A 24,057-nucleotide genomic window follows, 5' to 3' on the forward strand; every position below is an offset into this window, starting at 1 on the left:
CTTTGCTGGTGACACTGTTGGGGATTTATTCAAAATTGATCGCATACTGAACCAGCATGGCTACCACAGCATCTTGCAGCGGCATGCTATTCCATCCGGTTTGTGTTTAGTTGGAACATAATTTATTTTTCACCTCCAGGCTGTGTAAGGGCTATTTGACCAGGAAGGAGAGTGATGGGGTGCTGCGCCAGATGACCTGGCCTCCACAGTCACCAGACCTGAACCCAATCGAGATGGTTTGGGGTGAGCTGGACCGCAGAGTGAAGGCAAAAGGGCCAACAAGTGCTAAGCATCTCTGGGAACTCCTTCAAGACTATTGGAAGACCATTTCAGGTGACTACCTCTTGAAGCTCATCAAGAGAATGTCAAGAGTGTGCAAAGCAGTAATCTAAGCAAAAGGTGGCTACTTTGAAGAACCTAGAATATGACATTTTCAGTTCTTTCACACTTTTTGGTTATTTACTTTACTTCCACATATGCTAATTCATAGTTTGGATGCCTTCAGTGAGAATCTACAATGTTTATAGTCATGAAAATAAAGAAAACTCTTTGGATGAGACGCTGTGTCCAAACTTTTGGTCTGTACTATAGACAGTCAAAGAGCAGCAACAATCCAATGCACCGGGATTCAGTGTACAAATGCTGCCATGTGCGCTTTGCAAGAAGTAAAACACTGGAAAAGAAAATTTATGGTCAAACCATTTCCCACATTCAACACACGTGTCTCACAAGCAGTGATTTACGTTCAAAACATTTCCCACACTCAGCACACGAAAATGGCTTCTCACCTGTGTGCGATCTCTCATGGGTTAAAAGGTGTCCTTTACGCCCAAAACATTTCCCACACTGAGCACATGAAAAGGGCTTCTCACCTGTGTGAGATCTCTCATGTTTGACAAGGCTATCTTTCAATCCAAAACATTTCCCACATTCAGCACATGAAAAGGGCTTCTCACCTGTGTGAGATCTCTCATGGGTTGAAAGGTGTCCTTTACGCCCAAAACACTTCCCACAATCAGCACATGAAAAGGGCTTCTCACCTGTGTGGGATCTCTCATGGCTTAAAAGGTGTCCTTTCTGCCCAAAACATTTCCCACACTCAGCACATGAAAATGGCTTCTCACCTGTGTGAGATCTCTCATGGCTTAAAAGGTTTACTTTATGCACAAAACATTTCCCACACTCAGCACATGAAAAGGGCTTCTCACCTGTGTGAGATCTCTCATGATTGATAAGGCTTCCTTTCAATCCAAAACATTTCCCACACTCAGCACATGAAAAGGGCTTCTCACCTGTGTGGGATCTCTCATGGGTTAAAAGGTGTCCTTTACGCCGAAAACATTTCCCACACTTAGCACACGAAAATGGCTTCTCACCTGTGTGAGATCTCTCATGGCTTAAAAGGTGTCCTTTATGCCCAAAACATTTCCCACACTCAGCACATGAAAAGGGCTTCTCACCAGTGTGAGATCTCTCATGTTTGACAAGGCTTCCTTTCAATCCAAAACATTTCCCACACTTAGCACATGAAAAGGGCTTCTCACCTGTGTGGGATCTCTCATGTTTGACAAGGTTTCCTTTATGTCCAAAACATTTCCCACACTCAGCACATGAAAAGGGCTTCTCACCAGTGTGAGATCTCTTATGGCTGACAAGACTTCCTTTCTCTCCGAAACATTTCCCACACTCAGCACATGAAAAGAGCTTCTCACCCATGTGGGTTCTCTCATGTTTGACGAGGTTTCCTTTATGTCCAAAACATTTCCCACACTCAGCACATGAATAGGGCTTCTCACCTGTGTGGGATCTCTCATGAATAACAAGATCTGATTTTTGAACAAAACATTTCCCACGCTCAGCACATAAAAAGGGCTTCTCTCTAGTGTGCGATCTCTCTTGATCGGCAACCAGGATCTCTGCAGGAGACTCTTGTCCAGTGACATCATCATCCGTTGTACAGTCTATGGATACAGAGAGACGAGTCTCTGAGAGGTTCCTGATGCTGGGACTCCGCGCTGCAAATAGAGAAACATCATCACTTCCTGTTAGAGAATTCTGAGGGGAGGAAGAATTATCATTAGGGATGGTCAGTGAGCTGCTGATATTTCCAAGTTGATGCAAAGTTTATGCAGATTAGAAATGAACCAAGTGCAGCAGCTGCACATTTGCATATAGCAATTGTAGAACCAATCATAAGGAAAAGTCTGGACACCAGATAAGCTGCAGATCACCTGGTCTCTGAGGAAGCAAGCTCGTCTCGTGAAACGCTGTGTTTGTTGTTTATCAGTACGTTTGGATGGGGGAAGAAATAAAGTGGTGATCTGCAGCTTATCTGGTGCCCGGACTTTTCCTTCTGATTGGTTCTACGATTGGTGTCTGGTTGTCTGGAGGCACAGTAATGTTTCATACACACTTGAGATAAAAGTGTTTGGAAAATAAAAGATCACAGACCAATGTTACCCCCTTCCATGTAGTATGAGAGCCATACTCTACACAGTCTATTCTATGGAGCTGCACTCCCCGTCAGATAAAATCTTTGCAAGATGCTGCACACACAGATGATGTAGACACTCAAAAGATCATTATCTGCAAAATGCATTCATAGTCTATGATATCTGCAGATCATCATACACACCTTGTTTAACAGACTTCATCTGCAGATCTGGCAATCATCTGCAGATCTGAAAATCCATCCTGGTGGATCTGATCTGCAGATGATCTGCAGATGATTGTCTGTTAAACAAGGTGTGTATGAGGATCTGCAGATCTCATAGACTATGAATGCATTTTGCAGGAACAGATCTTTTGCAGATAATGATCTTTTGAGAGTCTACAGCATCTGTGTGTGCAGCATCCTGCAAAGATTTTATCTGACGGGGAGTGCAGCTCCATAGAATAGACTGTGCAGAGTATGGCTCTCATACTACATGGAAGGGGGTAAAGTTGGTCTGTGATCTTTCATTTTCCAAAGACTTTTATCTCAAGTGTGTATGAAGCATAAGTCACCTCAGTGTTCTCCCCAGAATTTTTTTCCAGCCGGGTGGCATAAAATAGTAGCCGGGTGGCATGAAAAAGTAGCCGGGTGGGGCGAGTTGAAAATGCAGGGCAACTGTGCTTACAGCATAGGAGGAGGTGAGGAGGTGAGCCGATGACAGCCGGGTGGTCACCAAATCTAGCCGGGTGGAGCACCCGGCTAAAAGAGCCTGGGGAGAACACTGACCTGACCACCCCCACCCCCTCACCCCCCATAGGCTGCAAAGTAGCATCAGGTGCCGACCAATTCCCTTATCTTCATTGCACATTTGCATTAAATTGGCATACAATTCGCACCCTCACTGAGTTATTGGCATGTCACTGAACATCACTAGTTATCAGCCTGACAGAGAATTGCAGAAGGTTGTGCACATTACAGGCGGCCAATCACATGCCAATAACTTTGGTATGCATGCAAATTCTATGTAGCCTGACATTTGGCCAATCAAATGCATTTTCTGACAAATGTGATTATTTGCATACAATTTGCATTACATTTGCATACAAGTCAGAGTTATTTGCATCTCATTGACTATCCCTGCAGCTAAAGCATTGGCCATACATGGAAACGCAGCAAGTTGTAGAGTTTGATGAGACAATGGAAGCAATGTGTTACTCCTGTGACTACAGACCTATATGTACTTATAGCAAGGAATCTGTGTTATGTTTGTAGAGCAATGTGGTGTCACTTACACATTCTTATTACCGCTGTATCCTCATCTGAGAGATAAGATTTTCTTCACCTTATAAAATATACAGAGACAAAGGGAGCCCCAATTGTGGAGTATTAATGCTGAGCTGGTGATTTGTGGAGTGTGAAGGGAAACTCACTAAATAAGGCTGCTATTTAGGGCACCAGCCATATAGGCATGTGGAGGAATCAGTCTGCACTCGGCTCCCCAGGGCTTCCTCTAGGTCTTGGTCACACTCTTGATAAAGCTATAGTTGGTGAGACAGGCCTGGTGGCCCAAGCTGGAGCCCGAACCCTCCTAGTGAGGAGGGGACAATGCAAAGGGGGAAAGATAAAATGGTTTGAAACCAATAAAATTGAGGAAAAAAGTGGTGGCTTACATACAGGATGATGTGATATACAGCATATAAATGAATGCATTTCTGTATTGCATAGGTCATATGCTATTTGTTATAAACTATATTATAAATTATTAGTGATGACCAAACATCAAAATTTTGCATCTGCCCAATATTTTTTTTGTAGTGCCAGTTTTCAACCTTCACCCTGAAGTCAGATGGGACATGACGGCCAAACAGACATGATCCCCACCCGGGCCACTCCTCCCCTTATAAAAAGCAGAATCCCGGTGGCCATTGTTATTCAGAATTAGTCAGTGTAGGGAGAGCTGCTGCTGCTGCTGATACAGGGACACTAGTAGAGAGGCTGTAGTGTGATATAGTGCTGTGTAGCAATCAGTGTAGGGGGAGGAGCTGCTGCTGCTGATACAGGGACAGTGTTAGTGAGGCTGTAGTGTGATATAGTGCTGTGTAGCAGTCAGTAGGAGGAGGAGCTGCTGCTGATGATACAGAGACAGTGTTAGAGAGACTGTAGTGTGATATAGTGCTGTGTAGCAGTCAGTGTAGGGGGAGAAGCTGTTGCTGCAGATACAGGGACAGTATTAGAGAGGCTGTAGTGTGATATAGTGCTGTGTAGCAGTCAGTGTAGGGGGAGGAGCTGCTGCTGATACAGGGACAGTGTTAGAAAGGCTGTAGTGTGATATAGTGCTGTGTAGCAGTCAGTGTAGGGGGGGGGGGAGCTTTTGCTGCTGATACAGGGACAGTATTTGAAAGGCTGTATTGTGATATAGTGCTGTGTAGCAGTCAGTGTAGGGGGAGGAGCTGTTGCTGCTGATACAGGGACAGTGTTAGAGAGGCTGTAGTGTGATATGGGGCTTGATTCACAAAGCGGTGCTAACAGTTAGCACGCTGGTGAAAAGCCCTTTATCATGCCTAAACTCAGTTTAGGTGTGATAAGTTTAGGTGTGATAAGTTTAGGCATGATAAGTTTAAGCACCAACTGCGTTAGCACCGCAGTGCACAGCTGATCAAAAGTTTTGTGCTAGCAAAGTCTGGTACACTTCGCATAGAGTTTAATGGCGCTGCTTTGCGTGCGGAACTTTGCAAGCTATCTACACTTATCTAAACTTAGCATGCCTAAACTTATCACACCTAAACTTATCACGCCTAAACTGGCTTTTCACCAGCGTGGTGAATTGGTTATCACGCCTAAAGTCTCTAACTGGGTTAGCACCGCTTTGTGAATCGAGCCCATAGTGCTGTGTAGCAGTCAGAGTAGGGGGAGGAGCCGCTGCTGATACAGGGACAGTGATAGAGAGGCTGCATTGTGATTTAGTGCTGTGCAGCAGTCAGTGTAGGGGGAGGAGCTGCTGCTGCTGATACAGGGACAGTGATAGAGAATTTGAAGTGTGATATAGTGCTGTGTAGCAGTCAGTGTAGGGGGAGGAGCTGCTGCTCATACAGAGAAAGTGTTAGAGAGGCTGTATTGTGATTTAGTGCTGTGTAGCAGTCAGTGTAGGGGGAGGAGCTGCTGCTGCTGCTGCTGATACAGGGACAGTGTTAGAGAGGCTGTATTGTGATATAGTGCTGAGTAACAGTCAGTGTAGGGGGAGGAGCTGCTGCTGATACAGGGACAGTGTTAGAGAGGCTGTAGTGTGATATAGTGCTGTGTAGCAGTCAGAGTAGGGGTGGAGTCGCTGCTGATACAGGGACAGTGATAGAGAGGCTGCATTGTGATTTAGTGCTGTGCAGCAGTCAGTGTAGGGGGAGGAGCTGCTGCTGCTGATACAGGGACAGTGATAGAGAGTTTGAAGTGTGATATAGTTCTGTGTAGCAGTCAGTGTAGGGGGAGGAGCTGCTGCTCATACAGAGACAGTGTTAGAGAGGCTGTATTGTGATTTAGTGCTGTGTAGAAGTCAGTGTAGGGGGAGGAGCTGCTGCTGCTGCTGATACAGGGACAGTGTTAGAGAGGCTGTATTGTGATATAGTGCTGAGTAACAGTTGAGTGACCAGATTTTTGTAGGGTCAACCCGGGACGGGGGGAATTGGGGGGGGGGCGCGGCAAAAAATAGGGGGTGCGGCGCGCTTAGCGCGCCACGCCGAAGAATGTGGTGTCTGCAGCGCGCGCGCCAAAAAATTGGCGTGGCAATGACATTCTATGGGCGGAGCTAACGTAATGATGCAACAGCGAGGCATAAGAAAGCAGTGTTTACGCCGTGATGTGGTCAAACGTGGATTCACATCATAGGTGTGCAGAAACTGTGTGATGCTATTTAATAGTATGTCATAACCCCAAAGCAGCAAACATAGCCAACTATGACCATTAAATAATAAATGCAGCAACAGTTACCCCAGACACCACAAAATAAACGCAATGGGCAACATGTCAGCACAAAATAAACGCATTGCGGGCAACATGTCAGCATAAAATAAATGCAATGGGGGCAAACATGTCAGTACAAAATAAACGCAATGGGGGCAAACATGTCAGCACAAAATAAACGCAATGGGGGCAAACATGTCAGCACAAAATAAACGCAATGGGGGCAACATTTCAGCACAAAATAAACGCAATGGGGGCAAACATGTCAGTACAAGATAAACGCACTGCGGGCAAACATGTAAGTACAAGATAAACGCACTGCGGGCATACATGTCAGTACAAGATAAACGCACTGCGGGCAAACATGTGAGTACAAGATAAACGCACTGCGGGCAAACATGTCAGTACAAGATAAACGCACTGCGGGCAAACATGTCAGTACAAAATGAACACAATTTGGGCAAACATGTCAGTACTAAATGAACACAATTTGGGCAAACATGTCCGTACAAAATAAACGCACGGCGGGCAACATGTCAATACAAAATGAACACACGGCGGGCAAACATGTCAGTACAAGATAAACGCACTGCGGGCAAACATGTCAGTACAAGATAAACGCACTGCGGGCAAACATGTGAGTACAAGATAAACGCACTGCGGGCATACATGTCAGTACAAAATGAACACAATTTGGGCAAACATGTCAGTACAAAATGAACACAATTTGGGCAAACATGTCCGTACAAAATAAACGCACGGCGGGCAACATGTCAATACAAAATGAACACACGGCGGGCAAACATGTCAGTACAAGATAAACGCACTGCGGGCAAACATGTCAGTACAAGATAAACGCACTGCGGGCAAACATGTCAGTACAAAATGAACACAATTTGGGTAAACATGTCAGTACAAAATGTACACAATGTGGGCAAACACTTCACCTGCAAGAAAAAGCATTTACTCACCTGGCAGAAGACGTCCCCTCACGCAGCCGGCCTCTGGTGTGTGCAGCTCCCCCTGGCCTGGACGATCTTCAATCTCCCGCTCAGCCTCTCACAGGCAGAGCAGGCTACGGCAAGATGGCGTCCGGAGGCGGAGCCCTGTACTGGAGACAAATAGTCTCCAGTACAGGGCTCCGCCTCCGGACGCCATCTTCCCGTAGCCCTGCTCTGCCTGTGCCTGCCGGAGGAGGACAATGCAGGCTGGAGCGGGGCTGCGGGGAATGAACTAGCGCAGCGTCTAGTAGACGCTGCGGCTAGTTCATTGTACGGTGGCCAGAGTCCCGAGGCCGGGACGTCCCGCTGCTAAAAGCGGGACGTTTCCCGGGACCTCATGCAGCCTGGGACAGCGCCCCCCGAAGGCGGGACGCGTCCCGGGTAAAGCGGGACGTATGGTCACCGTAGTAACAGTCAGTGTAGGGGGATGAGCTGCTGCTGATACAGGGACAGTGTTAGAGAGGCTGTAGTGTGATATAGTGCTGTGTAGCAGTCAGTGTAGGGGGAGGAGCTGCTGCTGCTGATACAGGGACAGTGTTAGAGAGGCTGTATTGTGATATAGTGCTGAGTAACAGTCAGTGTAGGAGGAGGAGCTGCTGCTGCTACAGGGACAGTGTTAGAGAGGCTGTAGTGTGATATAGTGCTGTGTAGCAGTCAGTGTAGGGGGAGGAGCTGCTGCTGCTGCTGATACAGGGACAGTGTTAGAGAGGCTGTATTGTGATATAGTGCTGAGTAACAGTCAGTGTAGGGGGAGGAGCTGCTGCTGATACAGGGACAGTGTTAGAGAGGCTGTAGTGTGATATAGTGCTGTGTAGCAGTCAGTGTAGGGGGAGGAGCTGCTGCTGCTGCTGATACAGGGACAGTATTAGAGAGGCTGTATTGTGATTTAGTGCTGTGTAGCAGTCAGTGTAGGGAGAGGAGCTGCTGCTGCTGATACAGGAACAGTGTTAGAGAGGCTGTATTGTGATATAGTGCTGTGTAGCAGTCAGTGTAGGGAGAGGAGCTGCTGCTGCTGATACAGGGGCAGTGTTAGAGAAGCTGTATTGTGATATAGTGCTGTGTAGCAGTCAGTGTAGGGAGAGGAGCTGCTGCTGCTGATAGAGGGACAGTGTTACATAGACTGTATTGTGATATAGTGCTGTGTAGCAGTCACTGTAGGGGGAGGAGCTGCTGCTGCTGATACAGGAACATTGTTAGAGAGGCTGTAGTGTGATATAGTGCTGTGTAGCAGTCAGTGTAGGGAGAGGAGCTGCTGCTGCTGATACAGAGACAGTGTTAGAGAGGCTGTAGTGTAATATAGTGCTGGGTAGCAGTCAGTGTAGGGGGAGAAGCTGCTGCTGCTGATAGAGGGACAGTGTTACATAGACTGTATTGTGATATAGTGCTGTGTAGCAGTCACTGTAGGGGGAGGAGCTGCTGCTGCTGATACAGGGACATTGTTAGAGAGGCTGTAGTGTGATATAGTGCTATGTAGCAGTTAGTGTAGGGGGAGGAGCTGCTGCTGCTGATACAGGGACAGTGTTAGAGGGGCTGTAGTGTGATATAGTGCTGTGTAGCAGTCAGTGTAGGGGGAGGAGCTGCTGCTGATACAGCGACAGTGTTAGAGAGACTGTATTGTGATATAGTGCTGTGTAGCAGTCAGTGTAGGGGGTGGAGCTGATTCTGCTGATACAGGGACAGTGTTAGAGAGGCTGTAGTATGATATAGTGCTGTGTAGCAATCAGTGTAGGGGGAGGAGCTGCTGCTGCTGATACAGGGACAGTGTTAGAGAGACTGTATTTTGATATAGTGCTGTGTAGCAGTCAGTGTAGGGGGAGGAGCTGCTGCTGCTGTTGATGATACAGGGACAGTGTTAGTGAGGCTGTAGTGTGATATAATGCTGTGTAGCAGTCAGTGTAGTGAGAGGAGCTGCTGTTGCTGATACAGGGACAGTGTTAGAGAGGCGGTATTGTGATATAGTGCTGTGTAGCAGTCAGTGTAGGGAGAGGTGCTTCTGCTGCTGATACAGGGGCAGTGTTAGAGAGGCTGTATTGTGATATAGTGCTGTGCAGCAGTCAGTGTAGGGAGAGGAGCTGCTGCTGCTGATAGAGGGACAGTGTTACATAGACTGTATTGTGATTTAGTGCTGTGTAGCAGTCAGTGTAGGGAGAGGAGCTGCTGCTGCTGATACAGGGACAGTGTTAGAGAGGCTGTAGTGTGATATAGTGCTGGGTAGCAGTCAGTGTAGGGGGAGAAGCTGCTGCTGCTGATAGAGGGACAGTGTTACATAGACTGTATTGTGATATAGTGCTGTGTAGCAGTCACTGTAGGGGGAGGAGCTGCTGCTGCTGCTGATACAGGGACATTGTTAGAGAGGCTGTATTGTGATTTAGTGCTGTGTAGCAGTCAGTGTAGGGAGAGGAGCTGCTGCTGCTGATACAGGGACAGTGTTAGAGAGGCTGTAGTGTGATATAGTGCTGTGTAGCAGTCAGTGTAGGGGGAGGAGCTGCTGCTGCTGCTGATACAGGGACAGTATTAGAGAGGCTATAGTGTGATATAGTGCTATGTAGCAGTCAGTGTAGGGGGGGGGGGAGCTGCTGCTGCTGCTGATACAGGGACAGTGTTAGAGAGGCTGTATTGTGATATAGTGCTGTGTAGCAGTCAGTGTAGGGGGAGGAGCTGCTGCTGATACCGGGACAGTGTTAGAGAGACTGTATTGTGATATAGTGCTGTGTAGCAGTTAGTGTAGGGGGTGGAGCTGCTGCTGCTGATACAGGGACAGTGTTAGAGGGGCTGTAGTGTGATATAGTGCTGTGTAGCTGTCAGTGTAGGGGGAGGAGCTGCTGCTGCTGATACAGGGACAGTGTTAGTGAGGCTGCAGTGTGATATAGTGCTGTGTAACAGTTAGTGTAGGGGGTGGAGCTGCTGCTGATCCTGATACAGGGACAGTGTTAGAGAGGCTGTAGTGTGATATAGTGCTGTGTAGCAGTCAGTGTAGTTAAAGGAGCTGCTGTTGCTGATACAGGGACAGTGTTAGAGAGGCTGTATTGTGATATAGTGCTGTGTAGCAGTCAGTGTAGGGATAGGAGATGCTGCTGCTGATACAGGGACAGTGTTAGAGAGGCTGTAGTGTGATATAGTGCTGTGTAGCAGTCAGTGTAGGGAGAGGTGCTTCTGCTGCTGATACAGGGACAGTGTTAGCGATGCTGTAGTGTGAGATAGTGCTGTGTAGCAGTCAGTGTAGGGAGAGGAGCTGCTGTTGCTGATACAGGGACAGTGTTAGAGAGGCTGTATTGTGATATAGTGCTGTGTAGCAGTCAGTGTAGGGATAGGAGATGCTGCTGCTGATACAGGGAAAGTGTTAGTGAGGCTGTAGTGTGATATAGTGCTGTGTAGCAGTCAGTGTGGGGGGAGGAGCTGCTGCTGCTGATACAGGGACAGTGTTAGAGAGGCTGAATTGCAATATTGTGCTGTATATCTGCTTCCTAGCTGCTCTGCTACTTGCAGTTCACCAACTAGGGGACCCCCCAATAGTCCATTTGAGGACTCTTCCTAACCACAAAAATCCTTTTAAATACTGACAGAGACATTAACCCTGCTGTAGTTATTATTGGTAGTTGCTTTCTTGTGATGTGTTGTAGTAACACTACACCACCATATACAGTATAGTGTGTGGCTGTGTCACGGTTACAGCCCGCCGCCCTGTGCAAAAGTAATTTCGTGTCTGACACTTGTGACACGACGCATGCTGTGTTACCCTCATACAGCATTACAGCAGGACCTGTGTCACCGACCATACTGACTTATCAGGGATATCAGTTGCCCAAAAAGAACAGTGTGGCAGACATTTGTGGCAATACCTCTTTGCTGGTCACTGCCTGCTGTGTGATCAGCGTGTACTGTTACCATGTCACGTTTACACCTGTGTGACCGTACTGTGAATTCTAGGTGATCTTTGTGGGCCAAAAAAATAAATAAGTTTTGTGACAACACCCCTTGGCTGGTCACTGTCTGGCCTGCTGTGTGTTCAAAGTGTACTGACTGTTACCGTGTCATTTCAACATCTGTGTGACCGTACTGCGTGTTGTAGGTGATGTCCGTGTGCCCCCTAAAAAATTAGATTTGTTCCAATACCCCTAGGCTGGTCACTGCCTGCTGTGTGATCAGCATTTACTGTTACCATCTCACATTAACACCTGTGTGACCGTACTGTGTGTTCTAGGTGATCTCTGTGTGCAGTATAAATGCAGAGTATTGTGCAATGAAAGCCGTGCATATCTCACCTCTCCATCACTTTGAACCTCCCTGTCACCGCTGCCTCTAGTGCCCGGCATCTTCTCATGTGTCGCATAATGATATGAGGAAATGGAGATGCCGGACACTAAGGGGGTCAGTGGCTGGAGAATTCACAGTGCTGGAGAGGTAAGAGATGCAAGGCTTCTACATCACCATACTCTGCACTTATACTGCTAAGTGGGGGGAGCACAGGAGGGGGGCACTAACACCACCACCAGGGAAGCTGTGCAGACAAGAAGGGGGAGCACACCACCACAAGGGGAGCTGTAGAGGAGGGGAAGCCCACCACCACCACCACAAGGGAAGCTGTAGAGGAGGGGAAAGCCCACCACCACCAGGGAAGCTGTAGAGGAGGTGGGAGCACACCACCAACAGGGAAGCTGTAGAGGAGGGGAAAGCACACCACTACCAGGGAAGCCGTGGAGGAGAGGGAGGGGAGAAGCACACCACCACCAGGGAAGCTGTGGAGGAGAGAGAGGGGAGCCCACCACCACTAGGGAAGCTGTGGAGGAGGGATCGGGAGCCCACCACCGACCAGGGAAGCTGTAGAGGAGGGGAAGCCCACCACCACCACCAGGGAAGCTGTAGAGGAGAGGAAAGCACACCACCACCAGGGAAGCCGTGGAGGAGAGGGAGGGGAGAAGCACACCACCCCCAGGGAAGCTGTGGAGGGAGGGAGGGGGAAGCCCACCACCACCACCAGGGAAGCTGTGGAGGCGGAAAGTGGGAGCCACCACCAACAGGAAAGAAGTAGAAGAGGGGGAAGCCCACCACCACCACCACCACCAGGAAAGCTGTGGAGGGAGGGAGGGGGAAGCCCACCACCACCAGGGAAGCTGTGGGGAAGAGAGAGGGGAGCCCACCACCACCAGGGAAGCTGTGGAGGGAGAGGGGAAGCTGTGGAGGGAGCGGGGAAGCTGTGGAGGGAGGGAGGGGGAAGCCCACCACCACCAGGGAAGCTGTGGAGGGAGGAGGAAGCCCACCACCACCTGGGAAGCTGTAGAGGAAGGGAGGGGGGGAGCACACCACCACCAGGGAAGCTGTGGAGGGTAGGGGGAAGCTGTGGAGGGAGCGGGGAAGCTGTGGAGGGAGGGGGAAGCCCACCACCACCAGGGAAGCTGTGGAGGGAGGAGGAAGCCCACCACCACCTGGGAAGCTGTGGAGGGAGGGAGGGGGGGGGGGAGCTCACCACCACCAGGGAAGCTGTGGAGGGAGGGAGGGAGGGAGAAGAACACCACCACCAGGGAAGCTGTGGAGGAGAGAGAGTGGAGCCCACCACCACCACCAGGGAAGCTGTGGAGGGAGGGGGAAGCCAGCCACCACTAGGGAAGCTGTGGGGGGAGGGAGGGGGAAGCCAGCCACCACCAGGGAAGCTGTGGGGGGAGGGAGGGGGAAGCCCACCACCACCAGGGAAGCTGTGGAGGGAGGGAGGGAGAAGTCAGCCACCACCAGGGAAGCTGTGGGGGGAGGGGGAAGCCCACCACCACCAGGGAAGCTGTGGAGGGAGGGAGGGGGAAGCACACCACCACCAGGGAAGCTGTGGGGGGGAGGAGGAGGGAGCACACCACCACCAGGGAAGCTGTGGAGGGAGGGAGGGGGAAGCCCACCACCAGGGAAGCTGTGGAGGGAGGGAGGGGGGAAGCCCACCACCAGGGAAGCTGTGGAGGGAGGGAGGGGGGAAGCACACCACCAGGGAAGCTGTGGAGGGAGGGGGAAGCCCACTACCATCAGGGAAGCTGTTGGGGGAGGGAGGGAGAAGCCAGCCACCACCAGGGAAGCTGTAGGGGAGAGAGAGAGGAGCCCACCTCCACTGGGGAAGCTGTGGGAGAGGGAGGGGGGAAGCTGTTGGGGAGGCAAGCGGAAACCCACCAGCAGGGAAACTGTACTGGGGAAGAGGGGGTTACTAGGCACCAAGGAATGGTTTAGGTGTGGGAGGGGGACCAGTAGAAACAAAGGAGCTGTATAAGGGGCACATGGCTGCAAAATGGTTATAGCTAATGGTGTGAAAGGGGCGGGTCTTAGTGTCCATTTTTTCTGGCTACAAAAGTTGGGAGGTGTGCATATGATGTCATATCTGCACATGCTCAGTCCATACCAGCCAAACAAATACACTTTACTTTTTAATTTATACCAACTTTATTTACAACAAACACTATCACACATACAGAGACATCAGAACAAGCTTCACACACATTGTTACAGTGAGGCAGGGATGACACCGGAGTTCGCTGAAAATGGCTGCTGGTTTTTGGCGGATAATTCTTTGTGTTTTCCGCACATGACGGCCAGCTGGCAGCAGTTACATAGTTATTTGGGTTGAAAAAAGACATACGTCCATTGAGTTCAACCAGAAAACAAAGTACAACACCAGTCTGCTCCCTCACATAACCCTGTTGATCCAGAAGAAGGCGAAAAACCCTTACAAGGCCAGGTCCAATTAGCCCCAAAAAAGAAAAAATTCCTTCCCAACTCCAGATGGTAATCAGATAAAATCCCACGCCCTGATGAAGCGTCATGTGACGCGAAACTGGTCGGTGGGAGGAGCCTGCTGCCATTCCACGCTGAGCTAGCGTCCCCCATCGCCTAACGCCGACACAGCTAGCCGGGGAGAGCAGGCACAGAGTGTTAGTCTCTGATGGGGGAAAGCAGCCAAACACAGGCAATCCGCAAAGGGACACTGATGTGCTGAGATTGGGGCAGATTACTGAGGGGCACCTGGAGTATCCTGGACTCCCGGACGGAGGAGGCATCTATCATGTGACCATCTCCCAAGCAGCAACATCAGATGTCCAGAAGCGAGGAGCGCTGTGGCACATAGCAGAGAGAAGCTAACCCCATGGACTTACGCAAGTATAACTAATGATGATGATGCTGGAGGAATAGTGCTTGGGCAGCGCTGTCTCTGCTTAACTTGTGAAGTCTACTAGCCTGCCTTTCCGTGCTTTGTTGGCTAATACAATAATGCTGCAGCTTGATGCAAATATTTAAAGAGGACTAATCCCCTTTTAGGGGGGGCAGCTGCTGTGTGTATGGTGGTGTGCTGTTGAATGACAGCTAGGTGGCCTGGGTTTGGGTGCATGGAGCTTTAGTGTCTACGGATGGACTCCATGCACGCAAACCTAGTGAATATCAGGGGGATATGTGGGTAGGCTCCGGTGGTTTTAACATAAAATTTTCTGCGCAGAAAAAGTTTTTAATTGCTAACTGTGTAATGGTTCCTCAAAGGAGCCTTTCTGTAACCCGATTCCTGAAAGTGCAATAAAGATATTACTGATTGAACCGAGATGAAATGGAGTTTAAGGCCAATTAATGTCTGCATTTTCTTTATGTACTATATACTGGCCGCACCGACTCACAGGTTTATAGAATTAAAGGGTGATTGCACGACAGGACCACAGCTCCTTGGCAAAAATCCAAATTCCTTATGCTCCCTCACATATCCCTGTTGATCCAGAGGAAGGCGAAAAAACCTTATAAGGCATGGTCCAATTAGCCCCAAAAGGAAAAAAATTCCCTCCCAACTCCAGATGGCAATCAGATAAAATCCCTGGATCAACACCACTGGGCATTACCTAGTAATTATAGCCATGGATGTCTGTCAATGCAAGGAAAGCTTCTAAGCATGCCCGTTTCTAGGGCTGTGCGGGCCGTGCCGCCGCCCTCAACGCTGTTGGGAGGGGGGCGCTGTAATGGAGGGGGGAGCCGGAGCCACGGGGAGGGCAGCCCGACCTCTCCCTCCCTTCCTCTCCTCTCCCGGGCCTCCCTCCGTGCTCCCTCCTCAGATGCAGAGTGAGCAGGAAGCGCTGTATACAACTCACCTCCCTACGTTCCAATCACCGCTCTCTCGCCGCCAGTCTTCTCTCTGCATACACGCTGCTTCCTGTTTGGCCGGAAGCAGCGTGTGTATCAGCGTGTGCATCAGCGTGTATGCAGAGAGGAGACTGTCGGCGAGAGAGCAGCGATTGGAACGTAGGGAGGTAAGTTGTATACAGCGCTTCCTGCTCACTCTGCATCTGAGGGGGGAGCATGGAGGGCGGCCCGGGAGAGGAAGGGAGGGAGAGGTCGGGCTGCCCTCCCCGTGGCTCCGGCTCCCCCCTCCATTATGGGGGGCACCTACCTAATCTAACCTATACTGGGGGCAGCTACCTATCTAACCTATACTGGGGGGCACCTACCTAATTAACCAATACTGGGGGGCAGCTACGTATCTAACCTATACTGGGGGGCAGCTATCTAATATAACCTATACTGGGGGGCACCTACCTAATCTAACCTATACTGGGGGGCACCTACCTAATCTAACCTATACTGGGGGCAGCTACCTATCTAACCTATACTGGGGGGCACCTACCTAATTAACCTATACTGTGGGGCAGCTACGTATCTAACCTATACTGGGGGCAGCTATCTAATATAACCTATACTGGGGGGCACCTACCTAATCTAACCTATACTGGGGGGCAGCTACCTAATCTAACCTATACTAGGGAGCAGCTACCTATCTAACCTATACTGAGGGGCACCTACCTATCTAACCTATACTGGGGGGGCAGCTACCTATCTAACCTATACTGGGGGGCACTTACTTATCTCACCTGTATTGGGGGCACCTACCTACCTACCTACCTAGCTAGCTAGCCTATACAGGTGGCAATTACACTGACTACCTATATTGGAGGCACCTACCTAACTAACCTATGCTGGGGGCAACTTTTACACCCTCGCCCTGGGTGCATTTTAGCCTAGAAACTGCACTGCATCTAAGCCCCCTTTAAATGCAGATATAGAATTTGCCATAACTGCTTCCTGTGGCAATACATTCCACATCTTAATAATTTACAGTGCTGAGCATAGTGTGTAAACTGCAAATATTAGAGAATGATGCAATGTTATAAAAAAAAAAAAAAAAACAACTATATAACTGAAAATAAACATGAGACTAATTTTTTTTTTTTTTGCTACTAATGTTCTATTAACCATTTCAGCACGCAGGGATTTTTCACCTTATGCAACAGAGCAATTTTCACCTCCCATTTATTCGCTAATAACTTTATCAAAAATTATCACAATGAATTGATCTATATCTTGCTTTTTCCGCCGCTAATTAGGCTTTCTTTAGGTGGTACATTTTGCTAAGAATTATTGTTTTTTAAATGCATTTTAACAGGAAAAGTAAGAAAAGAATGGAAAAAAAAGTCATTATTTCTTAGTTTTTGGCCATTATAGCTTGAAAACAATACATGCTACCATAATTAAAACCTATGTATTTTATTTGCGCATTTCTCTTGGTTATTACACCATTTAAATTTTGTCCCTATCACAATTTATGGTGCCAATATTTTATTTGGAAATAAAGGTGCATTTTTTTTTCAGTTTTGCGTCCATCACTATTTACAACAGTGGTCCTCAAACTAAGGCTTTTTTACCGGACCCCACACACAAAAAAAATTACTTAGAGATGGTGCTTTCTACAATACCTAAGGTCAATGTTATATTTTTCTACATTATTGTACAGTGGCTTGCAAAAGTATTCGGCACCCTTGAAGTTTTCCACATTTTGTCAAATTACTGCCACAAACATGAATCAATTTTATTGGAATTACACATGAAAGACCAATCCAAACTGGTGTACACGTGAGAAGTGGAACGAAAATCATACATGATTCCAAACATTTTTTACAAATAAATAACTGCAAAGTGGGGTGTGCATAATTATTCAGCCCCCTGAGTTAATACTTTGTAAAACCACCTTTTGCTGCAATTACAGCTGCCAGTCTTTTAGGGTATGTTTCTACCAGCTTTGCACATCTGGAGACTGAAATCCTTGCCCATTCTTCTTTGCAAAACAGCTCCATCTCAGTTAGATTAGATGGACAGCGTTTGTGAACAGCAGTTTTCAGATCTTGCCACAGATTCTCGATTGGATTTAGATCTGGACTTTGGCTGGGCCGTTCTAACACATGGATATGTTTTGTTTTAAACCATTCCATTGTTGCCCTGGCTTTATGTTTAGGGTCGTTGTCCTGCTGGAAGGTGAACCTCCACCCCAGTCTCAAGTCTTTTGCAGACTCCGAGAGGTTTTCTTCCAAGATTGCCCTGTATTTGGCTCCATCCATCTTCTCATCAACTCTGACCAGCTTCCCTGTCCCTGCTGAAGAGAAGCACCCCCAGAGCATGATGCTGCCACGACCATATTTGACAGTGGGGATAGTGTGTTCAGAGTAATGCGCAGTGTTAGTTTTCCGCCACACATAGCGTCTTGCATTTTGGCCAAAAAGTTCCATTTTGGTCTCATCTGACCAGAGCACCTTCTTCCACATGTTTGCTGTGTCCCCCACATGGCTTGTGGCAAACTGAAAACGGGTCTTCTTATGCTTTTTTTGTTAACAATGGCTTTCTTCTTGCCACTCTTCCATAAAGGCCAACTTTGTGCAGTGCACAACTAATAGTTGTCCTATGGACAGATTCCCCCATCTGAGGTGTAGATCTCTGCAGCTTGTCCAGAGTCACCATGCGCCTCTTGATTGCATTTCTGATCAGCGCTCTCCTTGTTTGGCCTGTGAGTTTCGGTGAATGGCCTTGTCTTGGTAGGTTTACATTTGTGCCATACTTCCATTTCTGAATGAACGCTTGAACAGTGCTCCGTGGGATGTTCAAGGTTTTGGAAATCTTTTTGTAGCCTAAGTCTGCTTTAAATTTCTCAATAACCTTATCCCTGATCTGTCTGGTGTGTTCTTTGGACTTCATGGTGTTGCTGCACCCAATATTCTCTTAGACAACCTCTGAGGCTGTCACAGAGCAGCTGTATTTGTACTGACATTAGATTACACACAGGTGCACTCTATTTAGTCATTAGCACTCATCAGGCAATGTCTATGGGCAACTGACTGCACTCAGACCAAAAAGGGCTGAATAATTGCGCACTCCCCACTTTGCAGCTATTTATTTGTAAAAAAAAATTGGAATCATGTATGATTTTCATTCTACTTCTCACGTGTACAGCACTTTGTATTGGTCTTTCATGTGAAATTCCAATAAAATCGATTAATGTTTGTCGCAGTAATCTGACAAAATGTGGAAAACTTCAAGGGGGCCGAATACTTTTGCAAGCCACTGTATCTATACTCCGGCCCCCCAGCAGTCTGAAGTATGTTGTCCCGGCCCTTGACCGAAAATGTTTGGGGACCCCTGATTTACAAGCTTATAATTTAAAAAATGGTCGTAATATACCCTCTTCATATGCATATTTAAATAGTTCAGACCCTTAAGTAACTATTTATGTTCTTTGTTTTTTTTGTTTCATTGTAATTTTTTTTCATTAAAAATTTTATTTGGGTAATTTTTGGTGTGGGAAATAAACAGTTAATGTTAAATGTAATATGTGTTTCTTAAAACAGAAGAAACTCTAAAAAAAAAAGTATGTAGACAGCCACAGTGAGTTTGTTTATCTTTCCAGTCCTCCTAGCTTCTTGGAAGCATATAGAGGACGGAAACTTTTTTTCCCCAGAAAGACCAAGGCTTCTTATGAGAGGCCGTCGGTTTTTCAGCTGGGGACTCGGGTCAATAAACAGGAACCATGTTCCCATTGATTCATCCCTGGGCTACCGGGGGACAGCACGGAGGCGCGCGGGCGTGCCCGCGGGAGCACGCATCAGTATTGTGACAGCCGCCTGGACGTGAGGATCATGTCCAGGCGGCATAAATGGTTAATTATCCGTACTACACAACCAATTCATTATATCAGTGATTCCCAACCTTTTCCGGCCTGGGGAACACTTTCTGACCATATTTTTCTCCGGGGAACGGCGGGGGGCGCGCGGGTGTTTGCGCGACCTAGTGGACAGTGCCGTGTGTAGCAGGCTTTGGGGGGGGGGGGGGGGGGGGGCTGGGGTGCGGCTGCATAGCTAGCATAGTTGCCCCAGTATAGGGAGTTTAGCTGCCCCAGTATGGTTAGTATAGTTACCCCAGTATAGTGCCCCAGTATAGCTAGTATAGTGCCCCAGTATAGCTAGTATAGTCCCAGTATGGATAGGTAGTGCCCCAGTATAGGTAGGTAGTGCCCCAGTATAGCCAGTAAAGTGCCCAGTATAGCTAGTATAGTGCCCAGATAGCTAGTATGGTACCCAGTATAGCTAGTATGGTACCCAGTATAGCTAGTATAGTGCCCAGCATACCTAGCATAGTGCCCAGCATAGCTAGCATAGGTAGGTAGTGCCCAGTATAGCTAGTATAGTTGCCCCCAGTGTAGCTAGTTTAGTTGCCCCCAGTATAGCTAGTTTAGTTGCCCCCAGTAAAGCTAGTTTAGTTGCCCCCAGTAAAGCTAGTTTAGTTGCCCCCAGTACAGCTAGTTTAGTTGCCCCCAGTACAGCTAGTTTAGTTGCCCCCAGTACAGCTAGTACAGTTCCCCCCCAGTATAGATGCCCAGGAGGGGGGGAAGCAGCGCTAGAAGGAGGGGAAGTGGAGGCAGCGGTGGGGAGGGGGGAAATATCCCCCCCTCCCTCACCTGGGAACCCTCCTTCTGCCTCTCTCCCCCTCCATTTAGCGGTGGCAAGTGCAGGGCGGCTCGGCGGCGGGGAGACATGCGCAGACTTACCACTTCTGCGTTCCAAGCGCCGGCAGCATCATGTCGTCAGATCTCCGCCTTCAATGCCGCCCACTGCTCTTCCGCTAATCAGGAAGCACAGTGGGCGGCATTGAAGGCGGAGATCTGACGACATGACGCTGCCGGCACTTGGAACGCAGAAGTGGTAAGTCTGCGCATGTCTCCCCGCCGCCGAGCCGCCCTGCACTTGCCACCGCTAAATGGAGGGGGAGAGAGGCAGAAGGAGGGGTCCCAGGTGAGGGAGGGGGGGGATATTTCCCCCCTCCAAACCGCTGCCTCCACTGCCCCTCCTAGCGCTGCTTCCCCCCTCCAGCGTACTGGACGGCACACCTGGCACCATGCCGCGGCACACTAGTGTGCCGCGGCACAGCGGTTGGGAATCACTGCATTATATCATCATTTTTTTTTCGCTTCAGTGTCACTTTAAATAATGGGAAAACGTGGGCTGTACACCAGTCTACTGGAACTCTGCCAGTTAAAAAGGAGTCACAAATAGATAAGATAAAGGAGTTTATCAATAACTGAACTTAATTCCCTTAGGACCCGAGGATGCATGCCATCCGGGCCAGGTGCCTTATCCATTTTTATTTTATTTAGTCTTGCCTTCACTTCTTCCTGCATTGAGTATTTAATATTAAAATTAATTTAATAAATTAATATTAAAACTTCTTTGGGTTAGATTTGATATCCCTAGCGATTTGAACTTCAGTTTCAATCTTTGCCACCCTAATGTCTTTTTTACAACTTTTATTGCACTCCTTATAATTGCTTTATGCAGCCTCGGTCCCCTCTTGTTTTAAGGCCTTATAAGCATTCTTTTTCCACTTCATTTTATCTCTAACCTTTCCATTCATCCAAAGAGGCATGTTTTTGTTATTCCTAGACATTTTGTTTCCATATGGGATATTTCCTTCAGTGCTCTTACCTTGTATTATTTTATCCCAGTCCACCGAACTTAGTGCCTGCCGGGGTTGACTTAAGTTTGCTTCTCTAAACTTTATAGTTTTAGATGTTCCGCTGTTCTGTGACCTATCAATCACCAGATCAAACGTTATGTTGTGACCACTATTCCCCAAATGTTCTTGAACCTGCACGTTTGATACATTGGCCTCAATTCACTAAGCTTATCTCCTGTCTATAATAACGTTTCTAGAGTGGTCACCATGGTGATGGGGCATGTCGTATTCAGGAAACATTTTACCTCAGGCAAACCTAAAGTTAACTCTCCTGTCTTTAAGTTAACTCTTCAATCCTTAAAATAACTCCACAGTTAAAGACAGGCTGTTAATTAACTGCATGTGAAAATAACTACAGAGGAGGTAAATTAACTACAAAAGAGGTAACATAAGGAATGAAGAGATAAGATTACTCTCTTACTGTGTGGAGGTACGTTTTCTCTTGCCTTATTATCTCCAGCATGATCTTAGTGAATTGAGGCCATTATCTTGTCTTTTATCTGGTCAATTGTTCTGTAGGGTTGACAGAAATCTGCCACTTTTACTGGAATGAGTAGTTTCAATATCCCAATCAATGTCTGGATAGTTGAAATCCCCCATAACTATGACCTCACTTTTACTTGTAGTTCTTTCAATCTGCTGTAGTATTTGCCATTCGGCAGTATCATGAATATATTGCGACATGAAGCACACCCCAATAAGCAAATAACAACCATTATTTCCACCATGAATATTTACCCAGACTCCACATCTTCACAATCTCCATCCAGTTCATCGTTCATGGCAGCTGTAAAAGAGTATTTAACAAAGAGACAAACCCCTCCACCTTTTCTCCCTGCTCTGTCCTTCCTAAACACATTGTATCCCTCTAAATTTGCTATCCAGTCATGGCTTTCATCCATCCATGTCTCTGGTATTCCCACAATATCATAGCCTTAGTCGATCAGAATGAACTTTGGTTCATCCATTTTATTAGCAATTCTCCTAGCATTGGTTACCATGCACTTTATATTTTTACCACCACATTTTCCAATTTTGGTTACATTTAATGGGCTTCATGAACTTTGCACTGCCTCCTTACTTTTTACACTGCCCCCACCCCCTATCCATTCCCTGTAATATTAGGCTACAACTGGTTTTTTTTACCTTATCTTGTCGACACATTGAGATTTTTCTCCTCTAACCATTTAGCCAACTTCTCCCCAATGCAGCTGCACCCTCCCCATTTAGGTGTAGCCCATCCCTGCTGCATTGGGGAGAAGAACCTGTAGCCAACTGCAAAGTCAGCCCAGTTCTACAGGAACAACCCCCCTTCCCCTTCCTGCACCAATTTCTCAGCCACTTATTTAACTCCCTAAGCTTCCTCTGTCTCTCAGATGTAGCGCGTGGCACTGGTAGTATTTCAGAAAATACCACCTTGGAGGTCTTTGCTTTAAGTTTATCTCCAAGTAGCTGAAAGTCATTTTTGAGGACCTTCCATCTCCCATTAACTTTGTCATTGTTACTAATGCGTAGCATGACAGCCGGGTCTTCCCCAGCCCCACCCAATAATCTGCCAATGCGTTCCGCTATATGCCGAACCCGAGCATCTGGGAGACAACACACTGTATGGCATTCACGGTTTCTTCAACAGATTACCCTATCTGTGTGCCTAATAATCAAATCCCTTATCACCAGTATCCGTCTAGCCTTGGCTGCTCTCCTATTCCCATTCTCATTGCAGCGGTTGTCTGACAGCAATAGGAATTGCATGCAGAGTGTGAAAAAAGCAACAACGTTTTCTTCTCCCGCATGCGGAAAAACTTACATGTTAACACCTGACCATACATGTCCACAGGAAAGCATTACTTGAGTATTCTCATGTGATTTATCACAACAGAATGCCTGCAGTTCCCACAAGTGTGATCCCTGCCTGAATATGTCATACATGACACACACAAGTTATACATTTGTTACACGGTAATAGTGCCTAAGTATATGGCTGCCTTGTCTGCAGCACAAGTGGCCGTGCATCTTACAGAACACCCCCAGCTTACACCCTTCTAGAGACTCAGGCAGGGAGCATACTTGTCATGATTTGTCTGCAGCACAAGTGGCCATGCATCTTACAGAACCCCCCCAGCTTACACCCTTCTAGAGACTCAGGCAGGGAGCACACTTGCCATGATCTGTCTGCAGCATAAGTGGCCGTGCGTCTTACAAAACACCACCCCGCTTAAACCCTTCTAGAGACTCAGGCAGGGAGCACACTTGTCATGACTTGTCTGCAGCACAAGTGGCTGTGTGTCTTACAGAAGCCCCCCCCCCCCCCCAGGATACACCCTTCTAGAGACTCAGGCAGGGAGCACACTGTAATGGATTGCGGAGATACCGCCGCGCGGTCTGGCGGCGGGGCGGCTATCTCCGCATTCACACCGGCGGTTTCCGCACAGCAGCATGCGTTTGATTTACCTGAGCCTTCTAGTGCACACAGATGGAGAGCTACGCGTGCGCACGCTGGGGGGCAGGCCCTTTATGCCAGCAGGAGAGGGATCAGCTGATCAGGTAGATCAGCTGATCTCAGCGCAGCCCTTGATTGGCTGAGTGGCGCTGGGTGGCGCTGGGGAGCGCTGCACTATATATAGATCTCGCTGGTCAGTCTCTGGTTGTCTGCCGTTGCGAATACTTACGTGTGAGCACTCAGACCTCAGTCAGATCTCTCAGTGTGTTAGAACCAGGTGGACCAGGGAATTCACACTTAGCCAGATTACTACTGTGTTATACTTTAGACCAGTTCTGGGGTGTCGAGACCAAGGACCTCACACCCAAGCTTGGGATTACTGTGTCATTACTGTGTTA

The 24,057-nt window shown here is 48.0% G+C and overlaps 1 protein-coding gene across 1 annotated transcript in view; it reads right to left on the reverse strand.

Annotated features, from left to right (window-relative positions):
• Positions 1-596: 596 nt before the first annotated feature.
• Positions 597-24,057, reverse strand: part of LOC137535368 (zinc finger protein 721-like) — a 92,914-nt gene continuing 69,453 nt past the window's right edge. Inside the window, exon 4 of the mRNA XM_068257200.1 lies at positions 597-1,667. Coding sequence (XP_068113301.1) covers positions 712-1,667 — 956 coding nt within the window. The 3' untranslated portion in view covers positions 597-711. The remainder of the gene's footprint in view (positions 1,668-24,057) is intronic.

The sequence above is a fragment of the Hyperolius riggenbachi genome, chromosome 10 (assembly GCF_040937935.1).
Source record: "Hyperolius riggenbachi isolate aHypRig1 chromosome 10, aHypRig1.pri, whole genome shotgun sequence".
Classification (NCBI taxonomy): domain Eukaryota; kingdom Metazoa; phylum Chordata; class Amphibia; order Anura; family Hyperoliidae; genus Hyperolius; species Hyperolius riggenbachi.